Source organism: Dermochelys coriacea, chromosome 2 (genome assembly GCF_009764565.3).
Source record: "Dermochelys coriacea isolate rDerCor1 chromosome 2, rDerCor1.pri.v4, whole genome shotgun sequence".
Lineage (NCBI taxonomy): Eukaryota > Metazoa > Chordata > Testudines > Dermochelyidae > Dermochelys > Dermochelys coriacea.
Window position 1 is genome coordinate 194,914,395 of NC_050069.1, and position 17,075 is coordinate 194,931,469.

General features: G+C 39.4%; 1 protein-coding gene across 4 annotated transcripts in view; it reads left to right on the top strand.

Annotated features, from left to right (window-relative positions):
* Positions 1–12,352, top strand: part of TCAIM (T cell activation inhibitor, mitochondrial) — a 53,006-nt gene extending 40,654 nt beyond the window's left edge. For all 4 annotated transcript variants that reach the window (XM_043508982.1, XM_038390619.2, XM_043508983.1 and 1 more), the window contains 4 exons: positions 445–536; positions 3,433–3,665; positions 4,787–4,918; positions 10,922–12,352. In XM_043508982.1, coding sequence (XP_043364917.1) covers positions 445–536; positions 3,433–3,665; positions 4,787–4,918; positions 10,922–11,147 — 683 coding nt within the window. In that variant the 3' untranslated portion in view covers positions 11,148–12,352. The remainder of the gene's footprint in view (positions 1–444; positions 537–3,432; positions 3,666–4,786; positions 4,919–10,921) is intronic.
* Positions 12,353–17,075: the final 4,723 nt, after the last annotated feature.

Genomic DNA, 17,075 nt, shown 5'->3' on the forward strand with positions numbered 1-17,075 from the left:
GCCTCACAACCCTGGGTACCCCCCGGGAAATGTTATAGTGGTGATCTGGGCAATATTTACCATATTCAGCTTAAAGTTACTTTATTTAATACAAATAATAGTGATCTAATGATTTGTTTCTTGAGTGCATACAGTGTTCTCTGGGTTGTTTAAATATGGTATTGTCCCAATATTGATAGTTGTCCAAAAATAATCTCTCTGTAAGATAAGACTCTAAGTGGTGAAACTACACAGGGGGAGGGAAGGAAAATACTAGGTCAAGTTTCATGTAGAAAAATCCTTGAATTTGAGCTTTCAGAACGAGAGTTTCCAATTGATGGGAGTAGCAAAAGCGTCTACTTATTTTTGTCTCTGCTGTGAAGATTTACTATTGGTGAAACGCAATAGTATTGTTAAGGCTTACATAGTTGTGGAAAGTGACTAAAAACTGTGTTTCATTATTAGGACACACAGTAGTATTCACGGACTGTTCAGGTATGAGTGCAACGGGCCATGTCATGCTAGGCACAATGGATGTTCACCACCACTGGATCGAAGTAAGAGAATTTCAGATAAAGGATAATTAATATTTTTCTTAATTTAGTTAATGGCACCTTGTATAAATGACTTATTTTTAAAAGGTTTATAACCAAAACATTTAATTACTACAGGTAACTGGTAAGTAACTTAACGTAATGCATGTAGTTACTATGTTCAGTGTAACTTGATACTTGCATTATAAACCGAATTCTTTGCAGTAGATGTTAATAACCATAATCTTTACGGTTGGGTTTTTATTACAGTTTTTGCTAGTAAATCAACTTCTGGTCTAATGCTAAGGGTGAACAAAATTGGCTTTTTTCACAACTAGAATGCAACATGATCACACATTGGTGAAATGTTTCTTCATTCCTAAAATGTCTCAACTAACCCAAAAAAAACCCACTACCACTGGGAACTCAATGGGAATTTTTTGCTCTTTATTTCAGTGGGAGCTGTGTTGATCACAAATTCTTTTTGCAACATCTACTAAACTATTCTTTCTGTACCCAACACTCCATCTTGTTCATTAACTAGCCATCTTGGACTGAAAGAATCCCTTTTTGTGTCTCCTTTATTTACATACTTCTATAGGTATTTCAATGTTTGTTGTTGCCAACAGGCTGTGGCAAACTCTATGGCATTTTTTTAATAATAATATATAGTTTCCAAAGAACTATAGGGAGTAATCTTTTAATATAATACACAGATACCACCAGGATATCACTTAACAAAATGCCTGAAAATATTTGTCACTTCATTCAAACATGATTTTCATATATTTCATAGTTCCAGTGAATTTAAATTTAGCAATGTACAGTTCAATTATATGATTTGTAGGCATTGAAGAGGAGATTTACATAGGGCATATGCAGAATTATCACTCTTCGCACCAGTGAGTTTAGTTCAGTATTGTCAGTTCTTGGCCCACATAAGTAAGTAGCATTTGGTCACCTGAGGAGTTGTTCCTTTTAAAGGACTTACATAAAAGGAGTTAAATGTGGATAAAATTCAAAAAGAAAGAAGGGGAGGTGGGTAGAGTGAGTTATCTTGTTTGGAAATGTACAGTGTTGCAGTGCAGGACCATAAAATTCCTATCTTACATCCTGCAGTTAACATTGCAGTCAACTACTCAACACAAAATTCTATAGCAGATGATTAGTTCCTTGTCTATGTAAGCTCAGTAGAGTGAGAGGTTTCTGTTAACTCTCTCTTTCCTGTTTTGTTAATATGAATGATTTATATATTTGGTAAATTGAGAAATTGGAATTAAATGCAAAATTCATTCAAAAGCACATTGAATAGAAAACGTTTGAGAGAAGGTGCTTTGAATGTTCACACTTTTTAATGGAAGCTGTATGTTAAGATTCCAAACTACCACCTTGTCTAATTAAAAAGAAAAATTACAACTTCTAATGATTTAGTGTCTTAAATGTATTTTTAAACATTGAGTAGGAAGCTGATGTTTTGAGACTTGTATAGGATAATGTGTGATTTAAAGTCTTTAAGTTCTTGAAGGGTAAATTCACTTCTTTTTGAAATATTGTAGTTAAAACTAATGAGAAATTGGCCAGCATAATTAAAACAACTTAAAATAGCTTTGTCATCATATGCAAAAGGTAACAACTGCATTATCTGTATAACCAGATTGGACCTCCTGCTGCAAATCATCATTGGAAATTGCAGCTTTCGCTTTGACTTCTTCATGATGAAAATAATGCAACATTGATGAATATTGATAAATTAGCTGTCCATTCTGGGATATAATAGCTGTTGGCAAGATCTGCTTTCATTCTTATCTGATCAGCATTTGCTGTTTGGAAGGTCTTGTCTACAGCTAAACTTCACCAGTTGAACTGAATCTCTCATTTTTATAGGATTAAACCAAAATAAAAGTACACATAGTCTTGCACTGGTTTAACTAAATTGGTTTAAAAACGCACCTTTATTTAAACCAGAGCAAATCTGTATGTATACAAGGTTGTACTTCCACTTTAGTACCACTGAGTGTTTGTCACGGTCTTTTCTTTTGAAACTATTCTCTACTCTGTCAAGCTGATAGCTCAGATTTTTTGCATAAAAGGAAGAGAAAGATCCTTCAGTTCACACTGCAGCATAGTATGCTGATGCCTGTGTGCAATTCTAGTATTCGTTGGCGTCAGTACCTATAGCTAAAACTTTTTCTTTCTCATTTATGTCCATGTGCACACTTAAGAATTCAATGTGTATAATTAATGTACTTTAGATAAACTAGCACATACACAACAAATAATTCATAGGCTGTGTCATACTAGTCATCTCATTTAGTATATCATGGTAATGTGTATAATAATGGGACACAAGCAGTCCTGAGTTTTTTATATATAAAGACACAAAAGTCATTCTGAAACAGGGTTGCTATATATACAATGTGACGTGCACACACAGAAATAGATTTAGCTGCCTAACAATCACGCCCTCTCATTCTTCATTCACAAGCACACAGCTTACTGTTACCATTTCTACTGTACACTATGGACCATGCACATGGGGCTAGAAATGCAGTGAGAGAACAATTTTTAATCTGTCAGCAGTTGTGTATGAGCCCTCATGTCAGTGGCGGCACATGAATGCTACTTTGTAGGACAAAATCCAGCAAAAAAGCATAACTTCTCATAGAGATTCTGTGTAACCCCCCTCTCTCTCATGGGCCCCCCAAAACAACATTGTCTGTTCACCCAGTTCTGTCAATCAAGTTTGTGTTCACAGTGCATAAAAATTTCAATTGTAACACTTAAATTCTCTGTTTTGAATCATTAGATACTTCATTTTTTTCAGGGTTCATTCTGTTGTGAATTAATAAGCGCTTAATTTCTTGGAGAGAGTTTTATCACATGTTGTGTAATTATAGGAAATGTATTTTTGTGTGTGCAGATTTTTGAGAGATTGCCTAGCTATTATAAACTTCAAAAGAAGATGCTGCTTTTGGAGGACCGTATAAGTCATCTTCTCGGAGGCATACAAATAACATACATTGAAGAGCTGCAACCACTGTTAACTCTTGAAGAGTATTACACCACTCTTGATGCTTTCTATAATAGATTGCTAAACAGTAGGCTATCTTTTCACCCTCGTAGTCTGCGTGGCTTGCAAATGATTCTAGAAAGGTATGTGTCTGCAGGATAGCTGCTTCTATAAAGCTTTTTGGTCATTTTACAATATATGCTGATTGTAATATTACTAAGAGCAATACATAAAGTCTCATTTGCTGCAATATTGTTCCTTTGGCATTTTCACATCCCCTGTTGATTGTAATACATTTTACATTTTTAAAGTAGCTTCAGGAAATATTAACTGCCTGCATCAAGTTAATTAAGACTGCACAACCTGTAAACAATATGCACACATTACAACTTACTAGGCACTATCAGTCATGTTTGTAGTTATGGAATCATATTGATTTGTTTCTAAATGATGTAACTGTGTCAAATTGTTTCTCTTGAGTTGGAGAGTCGTTAGCTAGAAGGAAATCGTGCACATCCAGTGAGGATTGCATTTTTGTCGTTCTAAACTCATCTGTACGGAATATAGCCTTGAATAGATTGAACAATCTGTCAAGCATATGAACAGCTGTTACACTGATGCACAAGTATGTGCATCTAATAAGCCACTGTAGTTCAATGGGGTTAGAAGTCCCTGCCCAGAGCATATGTATTTAGGCTTTGTTTATGTGACTAAGATAATGTGCTATTGCTAAGGGAGTACTTGGCTTGAATTGATTTCAGAGCAAGCTTTTCATCCACATATTGTGCTAATAAGATCATTGGACTGGTTGAACACAGGATTCAAGAAATTCAGTTGCAGTTGTTTTGTTAGGGTTCTGACAAGACTGCTAAATGTAAAATTTTAACATATCTTAAAATTGCTAAACTAATGGAGAAAGTCCTCTGAAATCTAAATCTTTGTTTAAATCTCTGAGAAATTATCTGGAAAAAGTGAGTTTTGTGAGTCAATAGTTTGTTTGCAGTAGGAAACTAATATGTATCTTTTGAGTTGCTTCTGCTGATCCACACTCCTTGAAATTAAAAAAAAAAAAAAAAAAAATCAGAACACCTAAAATAACATTCTGTACTCATGCCTCAAACCTTTACCAAATAATTATGTAGAATTTATTGATCAGATGGGATTTTCTTATCCTTAATTTCTCATTCTGTTGTCCATGACAAATATTTTAGTACAAGAATTGATAAGATACACCTATTTTGACTTGCATCATGTTTCATTACAGTGATAGGTATGCTCCAAGCTTGCATGAACTTGGTCATTTTAACATCCCAACAATGTGTGATCCAGCAACCCTTCAGTGGTTTATTATTACCAAAGCACAGCAAGCAAGAGAGAATCTGAAAAGAAAGGAAGAGTAAGTATTCTCAACAAGTTTGTACACTAGCTCTTGTGTTTCTCTTCTACTTTTTGTATTACTGAATTATTTGTTTTACATCTATAACAATAAGAGAAATTTGAGGATGTATAAAAGGGAGTTAACTTTTCCCTACAAAAAAGTTCTCACCTTTCCCGCCACTGTTCTATCTGCTGTTTTACCCAACTTGAAAGCTTGTCTCTCTCACCAATAGTTGGTCCAATAAAATATATTGCCACATCCAACTGTCATTTGTTATGAACTGCTGTTCAGCCGACTACTTCCTTATCAGTTTATATAGCAGCTGTATTTCATTACAAAATTAATTTTTTTTTGTTTATAAGATACAATGAAACTTTCTCTTGATTTTGTAATAATCTTGCTAAAGTACACAGACTCAATAATTTCTACAATTGAGCATTCTTTATTGAATATGGAAATATTTTGCTACATACAAGTAAAGGTTTTTAAAATTTTCCTTTAAGGTCCTGAATCCTTAATATGAACTCAAATTAGAAATAAGTATGTTTTAAAACAGCCGAAAATTTTCCTCTTTTTTTTTTACTTATTTGGCAAGACCTGAATTCAGAGTTAGTGTTAGTGAAATCACATACACCTAATGCAGCATAATGATGCAGCTCCCTTCACTGTTCGAGAGCTTGCCATATAATCAGTACTTCAGGAGAAAATAAGAACCCAAAATTTTTGAATACCAATCTAACCAATTAAAATTGATCTTTAAGGACCCAAACTTGCAGCTGGAACAATGCAAGAGGCTGCCCCTGAAGCTCATGCAGAGTTCCAGGCAGGTGCAAGGGGATGCCTGCACTAATCCAGTTGCAGGATCATGGTGTAAAGGTGTAATTTTTAAGGCCTGCCTTACGCTTAAAAATAGACAGACATAGCTATGCTGCTCAAGAGTCAATATGTACACCCCTTACCAACATAGCTCTGTTGACCTACCCCGAAGTGTAGTCGCATCTATGTCAATGGAAAAGTACTTCTGTCAATATAGCTATTATAATTTGGGGAGGTGGTGTTCCTGCATCAGTGGAAAACACCCTCTCTTGGTGTAGGCTGCACTTACAATATATGGGATCATGCTGGCATAGCTACAGTAACAAAGCTATGTTGCTATAAGAAAAGGAGTACTTGTGGCACCTTAGAGACTAACAAATTTATTTGAGAATAAGCTTTCGTGAGCTATAGCTCACTTCATCAGATGCATTTGGTGGAAAATACAGAGGGGAGATTTATATACACACACAGAGAACATGAAACAATGGGTTATATCATACACACTTTAAGGAGAGTGATCACTTAAAATGAGCCATTACCAGCAGCAGGGGGGGGAAAGGGAGGAAAGTAGGCTATTTCCAGCAGTTAACAAGAACATCTGAGGAACAGTGGGGAGTGGGGTGGGGGGGAGAAATAACATGGGGAAATAGTTTTACTTTGTGTAATGACTCATCCATTCCCAGTCTCTATTCAAGCCTAAGTTAATTGTATCCAGTTTGCAAATTAATTCCAATTCAGCAGTCTCTCGTTGGAGTCTGTTTTTGAAGTTTTTTTGTTGGATAGCCACCCTCAGGTCTGTAATCGAGTGACCAGAGAGATTGAAGTGTTCTCCAATTGGTTTTTGAATGTTATAATTCTTGACGTCTGATTTGTGTCCATTTATTCTTTTACGTAGAGACTGTCCAGTTGGACCAATGTAGAGGGGCATTGCTGGCACATGATGGCATATATCACATTGATAGATGCGCAGGTGAACGAGCCTCTGATAGTGTGGCTGATGTGATTAGGCCCTATGATGGTGTCCCCTGAATAGATATGTGGACAGAGTTGGCAACGGGCTTTGTTGCAAGGATAGGTTCCTGGGTTAGTGGTTCTGTTGTGTGGTTGCTGGTGAGTATTTGCTTTAGGTCGGGGGGCTGTCTGTAAGCAAAGACTGGCCTGTCTCCCAAGATCTGAGAGTGATGGGTCGTCCTTCAGGATAGGTTGTAGGTCCTTGATGATGCGTTGGAGAGGTTTTAGTTGGGGGCTGAAGGTGATGGCTAGTGGCGTTCTGTTGTTTTCTTTGTTGGGCCTGTCCTGTAGTAGGTGACTTCTGGGTACTCTTCGGGCTCTGTCAATCTGTTTCTTCACTTCAGCAGGTGGGTATTGTAGTTGTAGGAATGCATGATAGAGATCTTGTAGGCGTTTGTCTCTGTCTGAGGGGTTGGAGCAAATGCAGTTATATCGTAGAGCTTGGCTGTAGACAATGGATCATGTGGTATGATCTGGATGAAAGCTAGAGGCATGTAGGTAGGAATAGCGGTCAGTAGGTTTCGGATATAGGGTGATGTTTATGTGACCATCGCTTATTAACACCGTAGTGTCCAGGAAGTGGATCTCTTGTGTGGACTGGTCCAGGCTGAGGTTGATGGTGGGATGGAAATTGTTGAAATCATGGTGGAATTCCTCAAGGGCTTCTTTTCCATGGGTCCAGATGATGATGATGTCGTCAGTGTAGCGCAAGTAGAGTAGGGGCATTAGGGGACGAGAGCTGAGGACACGTTATTCTAAGTCAGCCATAAAAATGTTGGCATACTGTGGGGCCATGCGGGTACCCATCGCAGTGCCGCTGATTTGAAGGTATACATTGTCCCCAAATGTGAAATACTTATGGATGAGGACAAAGTCATCAGCCTGAGATGATGGGGCGTCCAGGATTTCCAAGTTTATGGATCTTGGGTAGTAGAACCCCGACCTGGGGTATTCTATCTAGGGGTGTGTCTGTGCGGATTTGTTCTTGTGCTTTTTCAGGGAGTTTCTTGAGCAAATGCTGTAGTTTCTTTTGGTAACTCTCAGTGGGATCAGAGGGTAATGGCTTGTAGAAAGTGGTGTTGGAGAGCTGCCTAGCTGCCTCTTGTTCATACTCCAACCTATTCATGATGACGACAGCACCTCCTTTGTCAGCCTTTTTGATTATGATGTCAGAGTTGTTTCTGAGGCTGTAGATGGCATTGTGTTCTGCACGGCTGAGGTTATGGGGCAAGCGATGCTGCTTTTCCACAATTTCAGCTCGTGCATGTCGGCGGAAGCACTCTATGTAGAAGTCCAGTCTGCTGTTTCGACCTTCAGGAGGAGTCCACCCAGAATCCTTCTTTTTGTAGTGTTGGTAGGAAGGTCTCTGTGGGTTAATATGTTGGTCAGAGGAGGTGTGTTGGAAATATTCCTTGAGTCGGAGACGTCGAAAATAGGATTCTAGGTCACCACAGAACTGTATCATGTTCGTGGGGGTGGAGGGTCAAAAGGAGAGGCCCCGAGATAGGACAGATTCTTCTGCTGGGCTAAGAGTATAGTTGGATAGATTAACAATATTGCTGGGTGGGTTACGGGAACCACTGTTGTGGCCCCTTGTGTCATGTAGTAGTTTAGATAGCTTAGTGTCCTTTTTCTTTTGTAGAGAAGCAAGGTGTGTGTTGTAGATGGCTTGTCTAGTTTTTGTAAAGTCCAGCCACGAGGAAGTTTGTGTGGAAGGTTGGTTCTTTATGAGTATCCAGTTTTGAGAGCTCATTCTTAATCTTTCCCTGTTTGCTGTAGAGGATGTTGATCAGGTGGTTCCGCAGTTTCTTTGAGAGTGTGTGGCACAAGCTGTCGGCATAGTCTGTGTGGTATGTAGATTGTAATGGATTTTTTACCTTCAGTCCTTTTGGTATGATGTCCATCTGTTTGCATTTGGAGAGGAAGATGATGTCTGTCTGTATCTGTGCGAGTTTTTTCATGAAGTTGACAGATTTCCACTCTATACGGCTAAATTCAGTGCCTTGCATAATGACAATTTGGGGACAATGTATACCTTCAAATCAGCGGCACTGCAATGGGTACCTGCATGGCCCCACAGTATGCCAACATTTTTATGGCTGACTTAGAACAAGATCTCTATCATGCATTCCTACAACTACAATACCCACCTGCTGAAGTGAAGAAACAGATTGACAGAGCCCGAAGAGTACCCAGAAGTCACCTACTACAGGACAGGCCCAATAAAGAAAATAACAAAACGCCACTAGCCATCACCTTCAGCCCCCAACTAAAACCTCTCCAACGCATCATCAAGGACCTACAACCTATCCTGAAGGACGACCCATCACTCTCACAGATCTTGGGAGACAGGCCAGTCCTTGCTCACAGACAGCCCCCCAATCTGAAGCAAATACTCACCAGCAACCACACAACAGAACCACTAACCCAGGAACCTATCCTTGCAACAAAGCCCGTTGCCAACTCTGTCCACATATCTATTCAGGGGACACCATCATAGGGCCTAATCACATCAGCCACACTATCAGAGGCTCGTTCACCTGCGCATCTATCAATGTGATATATGCCATCATGTGCCAGCAATGCCCCTCTACATTGGTCCAACTGGACAGTCTCTACGTAAAAGAATAAATGGACACAAATCAGACGTCAAGAATTATAACATTCAAAAACCAATTGGAGAACACTTCAATCTCTCTGGTCACTCGATTACAGACCTGAGGGTGGCTATCCTTCAACAAAAAAACTTCAAAAACAGACTCCAACGAGAGACTGCTGAATTGGAATTAATTTGCAAACTGGATACAATTAACTTAGGCTTGAATAGAGACTGGGAATGGATGAGTCATTACACAAAGTAAAACTATTTCCCCATGGTATTTCTCCCCCCCACCCCACCCCCCCACTGTTCCTCAGATGTTCTTGTTAACTGCTGGAAATAGCCTACCTTGCTTGTTACCATGAAAGGTTTTCCTCCCTTCCCCCCCCGCTGCTGGTGATGGCTCATCTTAAGTGATCACTCTCCTTACAAAAAGAAAAGGAGTACTTGTGGCACCTTAGAGACTAACAAATTTATTAGAGCATCTAAGGTTAGTCTCTAAGGTGCCACAAGTACTCCTTTTCTTTTTGCGAATACAGACTAACACAGCTGCTACTCTGAAACCTGTTACGTTGCTATAGTCTCCATAACGTAGACACATCCTAAGTCTGCACATGTATCCTCTTTATTATCTGGATCTTAAGAACAGTACATGTGAAACTTTCTTTAATAATAAGAAAGGGTTTCTGTTCTCTGATTCTGTCGGCTGTTTGTTTGCATTCTCCTAAGGAGTGTATTAAATAAAGAAACTGTATATCCTCCCATATAGGATATTTAAAAGTGTTTTAGCAATACAGGATTTAGAATGGCTCAGTTTGTCCATCATTTATCTGTACCAACACTGTCAGATTTGTATTATATGACAGCTTTTTAAAACTACAGTTCTCAAATTTACGTACCTACTAGCTTTTTCTTTAAAGAAAAAGAAGCTGGATTTGTCTGTCGTTTTATTCTTCTTCCTTTTTGTCTACGGTGAACTGAAAAATAATTTAATTTGTCCTGAGTTAAGAATTCTGTATTTTTGCACAGTAAAACTATATTACAAACACCTAAAATAGAGCAGGTGGCTACACTCCCCTTTGTTTGATGTCATCCAGTGTTTTCAGTCACCTGCAGAATACTGAATATAGGGTTTGATAGGTGGGTACACGAGGAAATTATTTTTATACTTTCAAGCCTGGTTTCTTAATGCTGACTAAATATCTCAAAAAGGAACAAACATTTTTTATCTCTAAGATGCCTTGAAAATGAAGTCTCATGACTTTCTTATTTTTTTCACGACACAGTGCTCTTCAAATAAGTGAGTCAGTAATGTTTTTAAAATGTGGTCTCCCTTTGTAGGTATTCAACTTGGCATAATCACTTGCGCACACAAAGTTTGCATATTTGTACACAAAAACGTTAGATTTTTACATGTTCAAAACTGTCACACTATACCTACACATGAAAAAATTGAAACTAAATGCACACTGTGTATAAATATTTGTCTTTCAAGGACATTTGGGGGGAGGAGAGGAAAGGCCCAAGCACTAATTTTATCATTGTATTTGGTCCTCATATTTAGTGCTAATTTCTCACTTTTTAAAATATACTAGGTTGACAGTGATGGAAAAAGAGCTAATCAGTGCTTCCACTGAAAAATTTTCTCTGAAACAGCTGTATAAGGAGCCAAGTATTTCCCATGCACAGATGATAGATTGTTGTAAGCGACTGCTGGAAGAATCGCTCCCATACCTGCAAGGCATGCACCTCTGCATTTCACACTTTTACTCAGTGTTGCAAGATGGAGACCTCTGTATCCCTTGGAACTGGAAAAGCTGAGGCCTGTCTAATAATCAGAGGAAATGTCTATTTTCACTAAGAGGCTATAAACATGAATTATTTTCTTTTAGAGTAAATTATTTAAACGTGTATTTTGATATCAGTATTCTGACTAATCTAAGAATTTCTTTTAATTGCTGCTCAGAAAGTAGAACTTCAGTTCTTGACAGCCTACTGAATAATGTACAGTATTGCTAGTTCATGCATAAAGTTCTGTACGGTTTCCATACTCCTCTTGAAGTCCCATCATAGGGAAGGGGTAATGAAAGGGCATTTTTGATAGTTAAACAAAACCTTTGAATTGGATTTGAAGGTTACAAATTTGGTTTGTTTGTAATGTACATGAATATTCCAGGATGGATTTTGTTAAGTTCATAGAAATTGTACCTTTAAAGCCAAGCACTATGTACTATCTAAAGTAGGTAACTAACTGGATTCAAAAATTAAGAAATATCTTGTCAAAGTAGTTTTAAAAGCTGTAGAAGTAATTCTAGAGTCCTTCATATATCATTAATTATCTGGTGCCAATATTGTAGTTACATATTGTTGTATATCTTACTATATAAGAAATATAGAAGAGTGAAAAACCCTTCAGTGTTTTATATGCAGACAGGAACAGTACTTTGAACATTTGTTTGAGGAGTTTATTTTAAATATCAATTTAAGATCTGCCCGTTGGAGTAGGTGTTCACACTTAAAAAATATTTGACATCCTCTTTGTAAATATATCTCCAACTTACATTATTGTTACTATCATTTGTTACTGGAGTATAAAATGCATCAATTGTTTTTAAGTACACTGTAGCTACGGGCATGACCATGAAACTCTTACTCACACTGGTGAGCGCTGATTTGTATGACTAGTCCCAGTGAAGTCTAGGGGTGGTAGAAGTCAGTGTGACTACTCATAACAGTAAGAGCTCACTAATGTAAGTGAGGTTCACAATCAACCCTGAGGATCAGGCATAATGAATTTTATTTATACTTGATAACTCCAATAGCTGATTGAGAGCTTATTTTCTGAGTAAATGTTAGACACGTTAAAAAGCTGCTGTTTCACTGTATTTCACTCTAAAATACACACCGTGTTTGAGTTCTACATCTTGCGAAATCATCTGAAAGGAACGAGCCATTTAACATTTTTTGGACTTGGATTCATCTTTCAGAACTGGCAAAAATACTGTAAAATAAATATGTATAAATTATGTACATTATTGTTTGTGTTAAGATTGCCCACCACCTCCCATTATAAGATCATGTTTTCACGTGCTTATAACTTTGCTGTACTTTAACAGTTTGGGCCCAAATTTTCAATACTAGGTGTCTGCCTTCTGCTGAATTTTTTGGAAAACTTCAGCTGAAATGGTTCACCATTTCTGAGAATGAAGCAAAGGAAAAAATATTTAGCCCATGTTAAATATTTCTTGCTCTTTTCTGAACTGCCTTAGCACCCCTATGCTTTGGAGCAAGAGGGTTGATTTTTGTGTCAAGGATGTGACTCTTGTCTTCCCCATGAAAATCCACTTGAATTTGGCCAAGTTTTAAGTCTTTGAAGAATTGCATTTTGCACATGCACAGTAGAGCCTTGCTAGAGCTTAACTGCTAAAACTTCTAAAAATTCCATCCTCACTGAGTATATGCTCCAGCCCCTTATCGCTCTGGTGTGTGCATGTACCAGCCCCTCAGAACAGCTGAGTATGCTACAGCCCAGGATTACGAGGGCTCAAAATTTCCTTGTAACAGCTGTTTGAGGCCAGGGAAACACCAGGCACCAGAACTGACCAGGAAGCCTGTCTCTCCTTTGCTCTCAATGTCACTCCGTCTGAAGTCCGCACCAAGGCAGTATGGACAATGTAGCCAATTGATTTGAAGGTAGAGGGAACAAAAGCTGGACCCGAGGGGAGAGAAAGGAGTATGTTGGGACAAGGAGTCTTCTGAGAGTGGGACTGGAATGGGGGAGTTACTGACTAGAAGCTGATTGGTGGGGAGAGACTGGGCAAGAAGGAGACTGGGACTGGGAGTCAGTTTGCTGGGAGGGGAAGATATTGAGATCAGATGAGGAACTAAGATGAGACACGGACTAGGAACCAATGTGGCAGGGCACCTGGGAGGAGAGACATCTGTCAAGGAGTTGGCTATAGGGGAAAACTGGGACTGGCTGGCTGAAGAGACTGAGACAAGGAGCCTAGGTGGGAGGCGGGGACCGAGATTGGATGAGGAGCCCAGGAAGGGAGACTGAAAGTAGGAGCTAGTGTGGAGAGGGGAGAGACCCAGTCAAAAAGCTGGGTGCGGAGAGACTGGGCCTGGCTGGGCAAGGAGTTGGGGTAAGGAGTGGGGAACTGGGATTAGCTGGGTGACGAGACTGGGACTGGGTGTGGGGAGGGAAAGAGACGGGGAGCCAGGGAGCAGAGGGGATGGGGACAGCATGCCCAGGGGGAAAAGATTGACTGGCTAGGCAAGGAGACTGAGATGCCAAGATTTAAGGAACGGAGGCTGGGAGTAGCAAGATGAGGAGATTGGGACTGACACAAGGAATCAGGGCTGGGGAAGAGACAGGACTGGGATAAGTTGGAGGGGACGGGATGGGACAGAAGGGGTCAGGCTCGGGGGAAATGGGAAGGAGAGTCTGTGCCCACTGGAGCATGGGTTCTATTCTAGACTCCCCATTCAGAATCTAGAATAGAACCCAAGATTGCCGAGTCTCACACTTCTTTGCTGTCAGCAAACATCTGTGCAACCCTTGTCATAGTGTGTGTCCCATCTCCCATTAGTACTGGTCCACATAGAGGATGACAACCTACTCCTGCTATCAGTTACTCTATTGGAGAGGTCTGTGTGGTGAATCTAAAGTTTTCAACCCTGTTGTTGACCCATGGCTTGTCAATATGATGTCACATTGTGGAATTTGTGTTTTCAATTTCTTTTAAAAAAAATAACTAGGAAATAATACACAAACAATGTTGAAAATAAGGTTGCAAAATTAAGCACTCAAAAGTTAGGAAATACCAGAATGTAGATTGCCTAACTCAGCCCTCAGTGTTCTTTACATCTATTTTTTGTGTGGAATGAGAAAAAAGGGCGGTGATCAATAACTAATAAAAATCCAAAGCCAGTTTTATTTTTGAGTATTCAGTGATTTAATGTTTAATAATCATATTGGCTGAGACTTGAGACTTTTTCTTCTCTCTTGTTTAGAAATTTTGACTACTTAAAACCAAATACTTGAAGGAAAGGTAGGTAACAATTCTTGAATCTCAACCAGTGATCAAAGATTTAAGAGAGGTGGACCATCCATTATCAAACCAGGACATTCCAGTTCATGTCATTCAGACTTCAAGAAGTAGTTTAGTCTTTACCATTGTTGTTGAAAATTAACCACTCATTGTTTTAAAAAAAGAAAAGGAGTACTTGTGGCACCTTAGAGACTAACAAATTTATTAGAGCATAAGCTTTCGTGAGCTACAGCTCACTTCATCGGATGCCGATGAAGTGAGCTGTAGCTCACGAAAGCTTATGCTCTAATAAATTTGTTAGTCTCTAAGGTGCCACAAGTACTCCTTTTCTTTTTGCGAATACAGACTAACACGGCTGCTACTCTGAAATCATTGTTTTAAGAATCAGAATCGCCTGAGGCTCTTTTATTTTATACAAGCATATATGCAAGGAGAGTCAGCATAGCCCCATGCAAGGCTGCAAGCTGCTCTGCTTTCCATACACTTCAACAAACTTGTATAGGGTTTTCAATGGCATTTTGAACAATACACTTTGCATGAGTACTTTTCCAACAGACCCTACCAATTATGTCTTATAAGGACAATATCATACATACTGCATCAATAAGCAACTTTTTTCTAGTTTTGAGCAAGCTTTGAGGTTAAACAGTAGGTCAAGTGCGATTGACTGTAGACCATGGGTTGTATATTGCAATATTGCAGTCGGGTTTTTTAAGTGGAACTGGCTGGATAGTCAGGGACTTTTAGAAACCCCCCTGCTGTCATAGCGTCCCTTGGCCACCCACTTATATACTTATATGACCTCATCCTTCCTTAGCACATACAGCTATTCTGCAATAGGGAGATTTAGGTGAAAGGGCCTTAGTAGATTTTTCTTTTCCACACCATTGCTACCGAAGGGAAATTGAAAAGACATGATGCTTAAACAGAAGAGATTGTTAATCTTTACAAACTGATAAACATTTAATTTTTAAAGACTAATTCCAACAATAATTCCAATCCTATGTACAACTGTGGCTTTATGATCATGTTTTGGCAAACAGGAGCATTAATTTTGGTAATTATATGGCTAAGACATTTCTCCAGTATCCAAAACATTCTCCCCCCATATTTACTCATTATGCCTCTTTCACTCCTAGTGCTGTGTATGAAAACTGAAACGGTTGCCCATCTTGTCATTGTACTTTTGGCTTTTACCTGCTATGAAGTACTCTCATGGACTAACAGTTTTTTGTATCCACTTACGATTTAGAAGGTGTTGAAGTTTCAATTTTGAATCTCAGGGCTTGTCTACATGGCTACTAGATAGCTGGGGTGTGAATGTACAGCATGCTAGCCTGTGCACTAATTGGCCTTGTAGACCTTGCTTCCGTACACTAAAAGTTCCATACTTTGAATGCACAGTAACAGAGTCCACACAGCCAGTTAATGCGTAGCAGGCTAGTGCGCTCTGCATTCGGCACCCTGGCTTGCTGCTGTGTGGACAAGCATATATTCGATGTGTGGATGGGATAGAAAAGGAAAATTCTCCTATAGAGGACAAGTGGCTGATTTACATTGTTAGGGGATTAATAATTCATTTTTCTTGCAGAAAGTAAATTAGGTATATAACCTAAATTGTGTTCACTGTAGCTGAAAAACTGTTCCTCTTATGAGGAAAAGGTGAAACTAAAGACTGTTAATTAAAATTTTTTTCATTCTCCTAATATGCAGCATTTGTCCATAAAGAGGATATTTGTATGATTTCATGGGTATATGTATATTTATACATTGTGTGATTTGTAAATGTATGTAGTAGTGAATTTGTCTCAATTTTTTCTTTATAAATATGCATTTTTGGTGATGCTATAGGCCAAGTCATATCTGACCCAGTTGGCAAGGATAAAGTTTAATTATGGCAAAAAGTTTAATATAAATTTAGAAAGTTACAGATTCAGTCTTTCCCTGCATAAGCTGAATAGTTGAATATTACAGAGAGGACTTGGTTTAGTTCTTCCAAGATTGAGATGAAAAACTGGGAATCTGTCTTCTCATAGATTCCAAGAGCAGAAGGGCCCTTTGTGATCATCTAGTCTGACCTCCTGTAGGCCACAGAACATAGGCCATAGAACTTCTCCAAAATAATTCCAAGAGCAGATCTTTTAGAAAAACATCAGTTCTTTATTTTAAAATTGCTAGTGATGGAGAATCCACCACACCCCGAGGAAATTGTTCCAATGGTTAATTACCATTAAATTACTGTTAAAAATGTCTTATTTCCAGCAGAGTGACAGATTCTTCCTAAAAGGTGGGGAGGGTTCCACCCCAGTGAAGCCGGGGCAGGGAGCCTGGGCTCCTCCACCTACCCGGGATGGGGGAGCACGAGAGCAGTCCCCGCCTCTTGTGCCAGCTCCCCACCCAGGGCAGGTGGAGGGTGTGCAGCTCCCCACAGCTGCCCACATGGCTCTTACCCTAATCCAGCTCTGACTGCCGGCTTGGCCTGGGGATGGGGCCTCAGGGGCCAAAGAGCTGCAGCTAGGCTATGGTAAGAGCTGCCTTGGCTGCCGTGGGGAGCCATGGACCTTCCACCTGCCATGGATGGGGGACCAGGAGAGCAGGGACATGGGCCAGGGACTGCTCTCATACCCCCCTCCCAGCTGGTGGAGGAGCTGCGGCTCCCCACAGCTGCCCAGGCTCCCCAGGCTACTCTTACCTG